The following is an 8,443-nucleotide window of genomic DNA, read 5'->3' on the forward strand; positions in this document are numbered from 1 at the left end:
TTGATACGCGGTGGTTTGGCTGCTGCAGCTCTTTACTATAAAAATTTCCCTCCCTTTATTACTGCTAATCCTATTTGCCTCCCTTTATTACTGCTAATCCTACATAATACACTAGCATAATATGACTTTCAGACCCTCCACCACCTACACATTCCACAAGTAGTGACTAATCCCATATCTGCATTTGTCATCAATATGCTAAATTCCTCTGTTGATATGTAAACTCCTTTGTCATGGCTCTCTCCTCCTCTGACCCAGCTTAAAAATACGCTGCCAAGCTTAGCAGTGTTCATTAGGACGCTGTCTTACCGACAGCCCTGTTCTTCACCTGAGGACGGCTGCTTGCGTTGTGGCCGAAACGTCGTGAGAATTTTTATCTTATTATGTTTTATTTTTATTATTTCCCTTCTATGTGACTTTACCGAAAGAACCAAGAATATGAACACTCATTCATGGAGTTGGCCAAACATCCGGGTATAGGACCCACAGACCTTGAGCAAATGTTGACACAACTTATGGCTGCCTTACTGCTTGTGGTTTCCAGCGCGTCTGTGAACGCTCGACGTTACAAATTCTCCAGTATTTGAGATGCAATGTCATTAATTGCACTGCTATGTAAGATCAAATAAATTATAAATACAGTGCCAGTGTGAGTTGAGGTTGTGAGGGTGCGTTTGCAGATGGCAGCTGTTGAGTCTTCTAATGTGACTGGTACCATCTGTGCCCTGTGCTTGTGATACAGCACTGTGCATCCCTACATTAAATCGCTTTTGAAGCAGGATTCATGCCTTGGGTGCTCTGGATGAATTTCGGATTTTCAAGGAGCGTATCTTTAAAGAGCGTTTCACACGTTTTCATCATTTCCATTATTTAATAATGGCTGAACATCGCTCTATGCCAACACAAGTGGCCTCCACCCCATTCCAAGGTCGTGAGTTGAAATCCAAGTTGGGAGTTCACTCAGCCCCATCATCATCATCATCCCTTTCGGGTTGATACATTTAGTACCAATTTTTTTTGACCGATTAAAAACATCGTTTTTTTCCTATTTAAAAATGTGGAAGTTTCCACCACGGGCTGTGTGGCAGGGCTGCAAACAGGAGGATGAGCATACTCTTAGTTATTTCGGTAAAGTCACGTAGATAAAAAATGAAATTAAAAGTAATAAAAATAAAAACATTTAAAATAAGTATTTTATTTTGAAATTAAAATTAATACAAATAAAATTTTTAAAAATAATTATTTTTATTACTTTTAATTTCATTTTTTACCTACGTGACTTTACCGAAAGAACTAAGAGTATGAATCCTTGCAGTCACGAAAACTTCAAATCTAGAATGAATACCCTCTAGGAGGATGAGCACCAATGCCTCATCGCCGCGGCTCGTTTGAGCTGCAGGAGATACAACGCGCCGACTAATTCTGTTTTCACAGCTGCTGCCGCAAGAGAACTGGGAGGTGGATGTGGAGGAGCCCCAGGAGGAGGAGGAGGAGCAGGTGGTGGTGGGGGGGGAGGCCTGGGTGAGGGACCCATCTGAGTCGCTCTCCCGGGGCATCTCTCGTCTCAGGCGGAAGATCCGCGCCGGGAAATCGGCCGATCGCTGCTACGAGCGTTACTTGCGCAGCCTCTTGGAAGCGGACGCGTAGACTCGTTTAGCCGTCACAGCGCGGGGAGACCGATTCCACTTCCACCGTGGTCAAGTTTTAACAAGTGACGTTTTTATATGTTTCTTTTTGTTGTTGTTACAGAATACTTCGTTAGTTGCGAGTTGGGGGGGGGGGAAACCTCTGATCATGATGCGAATGTTGTCCACGGCTTGACGACCGCGAGATCACGGCTCGCGAGGAAGCTCGCTTCAGCTTTTGGTTTTGTCTCACGAGTAAGCTACGGGCGGTCGCTTTCAAATCAAGAAACGTCGCCCATCCGTCCACGCCCACCGTGTTTTAGCATTTCAGAAGTGTGCCGTTACAGATGTCAAACGTTCTCACGTTGCTTTAACCTTTGCCATTGCAAGAATGTTTTCGTAATTCAATAAAGCGCATTTATCAAACTGCCGGTGGTGGTGCATTGTGTGCGCGCGGCTTCTTTTTCGTGCCGGTTGTTGGCTCCCCGCATCGTCCCCCTTGACCGCCGTTCCCTTGCGTCTGGCACCCGGAAACCGCGTGCAGAGATCGGAGCCTGGGAGTCGAACCAAAAACCAGAGCCCTTGTAACCTCAATTAACTAGGTGAACACCAAACTAGATAGATGTTAAATTTCGATTTAAAGCTTTCGTGACTGCAGGGATTCATCTTCTTGGTTCTTTCGGTGAAGTCACGTAGAAGGGAAACAATAAAATAATAAAAAATACTATCATTCTCACGACGTTTCGGCCACAACGCAAGCAGCCGTCCTCAGGTGAAGAACAAGTCTGTCGGAAAGACAGCGTCTGAATGGCGCCGAAATGTGAGAATTATTTTATTTTGTTTTATTTTTATTATTTTATTTTGTTTTATTTTTATTATTTTATTATTTCCCTTCTACGTGCCTTTACCGAAAGAACCAAGAAGATAGATGTTCCTGCTCTAGAATGAAAACCGATCAAATGATTCCAGGGTTTAAACCGGTCACATTCGTGAAGCTGCCCTGTGGCTTGTCGCATGCGTCCGAGCTTGAGGAGGAGTGCCACTTCGTCGTGAACCTCAACCTCCTGGGCGCTTCCATCGGCACGGGGTTTGATGCAGACACGTGGTTTGATGCAGATGTAGAGGTGTAATTGTGTATGGGCACGGATGGCTAACAAACACAAGGGGCGTGGTTAGGGCCGTACACAGAGGAGGTGCTCACACCGACGTCTGCACCTGCATCCCCTACGGGCCCCTCCCGGGGGCCGAGTACTATAAAAGGTGGTGAGCCGGAGTGCTCGAGGTCGGAGTATCAGCTTTAACCAGCGAAGACTGAAGACCAGCTAGCATAGGCCCCGGAGCTCCCCTGGCTCGCTGTCCTTGTCAGGGCCGACCAGGGCAAGCCGGTGGCGTGGCCCCGAGAGCCCAGACTGACGTTCTTATAAGAGCCGGTCTGGAGACTCAGGGTGCCGGGATCCCAGCTTGACCAGGGCTGGGATAGGTAGCCTCCCCTAGCTCCGTAGTGGAGGACTCGGGCGTAGGTTAGTGGGGTTAGATGTTGCGTCTCCCTGTTAGACGAGTGAAGGGGACGATACCCCTCTAAGTGCTGTGTGTACCCGTTACTGTGCACAAGTTGGTGTTAATAAATAAGTGTCCCTCCGACTCCGTCGGCAAAGCCTCCTGAATACTTACTACACAGACACGGAGAGATGCGGGTAAGATTGGACGCCACTGTGGCGAGCTGGATTCACTCTTCAACACACCGGTGGGCTAAAGTAGTGAACTATTTGTCTTTTGTCAACGTGACACCTTCTTTACTGATTGGCCGTGTCGGGTGGGTGGAGGGTTACGACACATTTATAAATAACAGGATATAACCCAAAAACGTTTATGAATAATATTGGTCGCGAAAGCCTGCTACGTGTCAAACTGCCTCGCCTGGTGTACAGGAAGGATGTGGGAGTGATCCCAACCCTGACCCCTGTAGGTTTGGAGTTTGTCTCCGCGTGGTCGTGTGGATTTTACCCGGGTCGCCTGGTTTTTTCCCTCCACATTTAGAATCGACGTGCGTTTAGATTATATGTGGCTGCTATTAATTTCCACGCGATTAGCCGCTTCGTTGAGCCATCATTTGTGATAGCCAGGTCGCTTCTAAAAAAGAGCTACGTAGCTCAGTGGGCCTTACCTGGTAAAATACAAATATCGTTTCGACAGTTTCAAAGTTTATTTATTAGGTATAGCCCTGTGAGCCATTCGGCTCTTGAATCGGGTGCAACCGCAACAAACAAAAAACATGAACAAGAAAACATCTAAAAGTGACTATGTGACTAAGTACAAACAGAAAATCCAAGAAAAGACAGCAAAATATTGCAGAAAAAATCACCGTACACCAACCCTGTGCAAAAATCCCAGTGGGATGCAAGTCAAACAACAACAACCACAAGACAACTTAGATTAAGGCCATCAGTCTAACTCAGTACTACAACAAACAAACATGGCCAAACCAAAAAAACTTTTCGAAAATCGCCAAAATAAAGCCATGAAACAGTGGACAGGGGTAGAGACGACGTACATGGATCGCCAGGTGCAAAATATCGTCGGGTCCTGCAATTTTCATATCGGGGCTCTACGACACATTGAGTCGTGACACAGCCAACACAGTGGTGGTGTGTGGCATCGTTATCGACAAGGCTCGATTGTAGCAACTCGCTACTCTTTGGGGACCTCTGGCAAACAACGGCAAGCTGCAGCGTGTCCTCAACTCTTTGGCATGGGTCGTTGATGGGCAGTGTCCGTCCAGCAGAGGTCACAAACGGGTTTTGATTCCTTACCCGTACCCGGCCGCACCAGGGTCGCAAACGGCTACCCGTACCCGGCCGGGTACGGGTAGCCGGGTATCGGGTAGGGTACGGGTATCGGGTACCCGGTTGCGACCTCTGCCGTCCGGTGCTCGCCGAAGTTGCATTGGCCTCCGGTTGCCGAACGAGCGCGTCGCGAGGTCGCACTCGTCACACACGAAGCGCTTGCCACGAATGGACCGCGACACCTCGCTGGTCTCGACAAGGAGCGTGCAACACCATCGGGCAAACGCGGATCAACCTCGCAGCGGCGGATTTTGGGTAACCGGCAAGCGAAGGCGGTCACCGCATCGCGTGGCGCTTTGAGATGCGCTTCTGCGGCCGTCTGGAACGCTCTTCCTACCGATGTTAGGAAGCCGCTTGGAGCTGTGCACTTTAAAATGATCGAAGACTCATCTTCTTGGTTCTTTCGGTAAAGTCACGTAGAAGGGAAGTAATAAAATAATAAAAAATAAAACATAAAAAGATAATTCTCACGACGTTTCGGCCACAACGCAAGCAGCCGTCCTCAGGTGAAGACCAGGTCTGTCGGGGAGACAGCGTGGTGGTGTTTCATTCAGACGCTGTCTCCCCGACAGACCTGGTCTTCACCTGAGGACGGCTGCTTGCGTTGTGGCCGAAACGTCGTGAGAATTGTCTTTTTATGTTTTATTTTTATTATTTTATTACTTCCCTTCTACGTGACTTTACCGAAAGAACCAAGAAGATGAATCCCTGCAGTCACGAAAGAAGCTTTAAATCGAAAGATCGAAGACTCGTTTCTCTGGAACTGCGTTTTTGTGTTTAGTGTTAGAACCGATTTTTGTGTTGTCCCATCCCCCATAACTCCGATTAGCACGGTTGCCTACGTATTGTGCGAAAGAAGTTCAACCTACGTACACACAACACGTGCATTGTTTGTGCATTTAACCTCGGGGTTTTACTGCGTGCACACACAAAGATCATCCGTATGGCCGGCACGTGCTGTGTGTGCACGTGCTGTGTGCACGTGCTGTGTGCGCACGTGCTGTGGGTGCACGTGCTGTGTGCGCACGTGCTGTGTGCACGTGCTGTGTGCACGTGCTGTGTGCGCACGTGCTGTGTGCACGTGCTGTGTGCACGTGCTGTGTGTGCACGTGCTGTGTGTGCACGTGCTGTGTGTGCACGTGCTGTGTGTGCACGTGCTGTGTGCATGTGCTGTGTGCACGTACTGTGTGTGCACGTGCTGCGTGTGCACGTGCTGCGTGTGCACGTGCTGCGTGCGCACGTGCTGCGGGCGCACGTGCTGTGTGTGCACGTGCTGTGTGTGCACGTGCTGCGTGCGCTCGTGCTGCGTGCGCACGTGCTGCGTGTGCACGTGCTGCGTGTGCACGTGCTGCGTGTGCACGTGCTGCGTGCGCACGTGCTGTGGGCGCACGTGCTGTGTGTGCACGTGCTGTGTGCGCACGTGCTGTGTGCGCACGTGCTGTGGGCGCACGTGCTGTGTGTGCACGTGCTGCGTGTGCACGTGCTGCGTGTGCACGTGCTGCGTGCGCACGTGCTGCGGGCGCACGTGCTGTGTGCGCACGTGCTGTGTGCGCACGTGCTGCGTGTGCACGTGCTGCGTGCGCACGTGCTGCGGGCGCACGTGCTGCGTGTGCAAGTGCTGCGTGTGCACGTGCTGCGTTTGCACGTGCTGTGTGTGCACGTGCTGCGAGCGTGAGTAGCCAGCACCACGCCCGGCCGCCTTTGTGTTCCCAGTAAGTGATGCTTACACACCAGCTACTTATTTAAGGCTCAGTCGACCTAGGTGAAACCCCAGGACCGGTTCAGATCATTAGCGAGCCAACCACTTGCGGCACCGCTCCCCGTCGATGCCACCAGCTCGGTGTGGGTGCCAGGCTCGGTGCACTTGCGAGGCTGCGTCAACATCGCAGCTGGCTCGGTGTGCGTGCCAGGCTAGGTGCACTGTGAGGCCGCGTCAACATCGCAGTGAGTGAGTTGGTGAGTTGGTGGGTGAGTTGGTGGGTGAGTTGGTGAGTAAATGATTTAGGTTGGTGAGTTCCGAGAATTATGTGAGTTAGTGATTGGGGCGTCATGTTCGTGATTTAGGTGAGTGAGTTGGTGAGTAGTGGGTGGTGAGTTGGTGAGTGAGTTGGTGGGTGAGTTGGTGAGTAGTGGGTGGTGAGTTGGTGAGTGAGTTGGTGAGTAGTGGGTGGTGAGTTGGTGAGTGAGTTGGTGGGTGAGTTGGTGAGTAGTGGGTGGGTGAGTTGGTGAGTTGGTGAGTAAATGATTTAGGTTGGTGAGTTCCGAGAATTAGGTGAGTTAGTGATTGGGGCGTCATATTCGTGATTTAGGTGAGTGAGTTGGTGAGTAGTGGGTGGGTGAGTTGGTGAGTAGTGGGTGGGTGAGTTGGTGAGTGAGTCGTGCGTTTGTTGGTGAGTGAGTAGTGGGTGACTTGGTCGGTGAGTAGTGAGTTTGAGAGTGAGTAGTGAGTGAGTTTGTGAGTGAGTAGTGAGTGAGTAGGGAGTGGGTGACTTGGTGAGTGAGTACTGAGTTTGTGAGTAGTGAGTGAGTAGGGAGTGGGTGAGTTTGTGAGTGAGTAGGGAGTGAGTAGTGTGAGTGGGTGAGTAGTGAGAGTGAGTGAGCAGTAGGTGAGTGAGTAATGAGTAGTGAGTGAGTAGTAGGTGAGTAGTGTGAGTGAATGAGTAGTAAGTAGGTGAGTGAGTAGTGTGTGTGTGAGTGAGTGAGTAGTAGGTGTGTGAGTGAGTAGTAGTGTGAGTGAGTGAGTGTGAGTGATTGTGTGAGTGAGTAGTGATTGCGTGTGTGAGTAGTAGCGTGAGTGTGTGAGTGAGTGTGTGAGTAGTGAGTGAGTGTGTGGGTGAGTGAGTAGGTGAGTGTGTGAGTAGGTGAGTGAGTGTGTGAGCAGGTGAGTGAGTGTGAGTGAGTAGGTGAGTGAGTGTGTGTGTGAGTGAGTGTGTGAGTAGTGAGTGAGTAGGTGAGTATGTGAGTGAGTAGGTGAGTGAGTGTGAGTGAGTGTGTGATTGTGTGAGTGAGTAGTGTGTGAGTGTGTGAGTGAGTGTGTAGGTGAGTATGTGAGTGAGTAGGTGAGTGAGTAGGTGAGTGAGTGAGTGTGAGTGAGTATGTAAGTGAGTAGGTGAGTGAGTATGTGAGTGAGTGTGAGTGAGTAGGTGAGTGAGTATGTGAGTGAGTAGGTGAGTGAGTATGTGAGTGAGTGTGAGTGAGTAGGTGAGTGAGTATGTGAGTGAGTAGGTGAGTGAGTATGTGAGTGAGTAGGTGAGTGAGTGAGTAGGTGAGTGAGTATGTGAGTGAGTAGGTGAGTGAGTATGTGAGTGAGTAGGTGAGTGAGTATGTGAGTGAGTGTGAGTGAGTAGGTGAGTGAGTATGTGAGTGAGTAGGTGAGTGAGTGTGAGTGAGTATGTGAGTGAGTGTGAGTGAGTAGGTGAGTGAGTATGTGAGTGAGTAGGTGAGTGAGTATGTGAGTGAGTAGGTGAGTGAGTGTGAGTGAGTAGTGAGTGAGTAGGTGAGTGAGTATGTGAGTGAGTAGGTGAGTGAGTATGTGAGTGAGTGTGAGTGAGTAGGTGAGTGAGTATGTGAGTGAGTAGGTGAGTGAGTGTGTGAGTGAGTAGGTGAGTGAGTGTGAGTGAGTAGGTGAGTGAGTATGTGAGTGAGTAGGTGAGTGAGTATGTGAGTGAGTGTGAGTGAGTAGGTGAGTGAGTATGTGAGTGAGTAGGTGAGTGAGTGTGTGAGTGAGCATGTGAGTGAGTAGGTGAGTGAGTATGTGAGTGAGTAGGTGAGTGAGTATGTGAGTGAGTGTGAGTGAGTAGGTGAGTGAGTATGTGAGTGAGTAGGTGAGTGAGTATGTGAGTGAGTAGGTGAGTGAGTGTGAGTGAGTAGGTGAGTGAGTATGTGAGTGAGTAGGTGAGTGAGTGTGAGTGAGTAGTGAGTGAGTAGGTGAGTGAGTATGTGAGTGAGTAGGTGAGTGAGTATGTGAGTGAGTAG

The 8,443-nt window shown here is 49.7% G+C and overlaps 1 protein-coding gene across 2 annotated transcripts in view; it reads left to right on the forward strand.

The window, feature by feature from the left end:
• Positions 1 to 2,051, forward strand: part of MCM3AP (minichromosome maintenance complex component 3 associated protein) — a 51,827-nt gene extending 49,776 nt beyond the window's left edge. For both annotated transcript variants that reach the window (XM_078600552.1, XM_078600553.1), the window contains exon 31: positions 1,435 to 2,051. In XM_078600552.1, coding sequence (XP_078456678.1) covers positions 1,435 to 1,647 — 213 coding nt within the window. In that variant the 3' untranslated portion in view covers positions 1,648 to 2,051. The remainder of the gene's footprint in view (positions 1 to 1,434) is intronic.
• Positions 2,052 to 8,443: the final 6,392 nt, after the last annotated feature.

This window comes from Lampetra planeri, chromosome 14 (genome assembly GCF_965212315.1).
Source record: "Lampetra planeri chromosome 14, kcLamPlan1.2.h2, whole genome shotgun sequence".
Taxonomy (NCBI): Eukaryota; Metazoa; Chordata; class Hyperoartia; order Petromyzontiformes; family Petromyzontidae; genus Lampetra; species Lampetra planeri.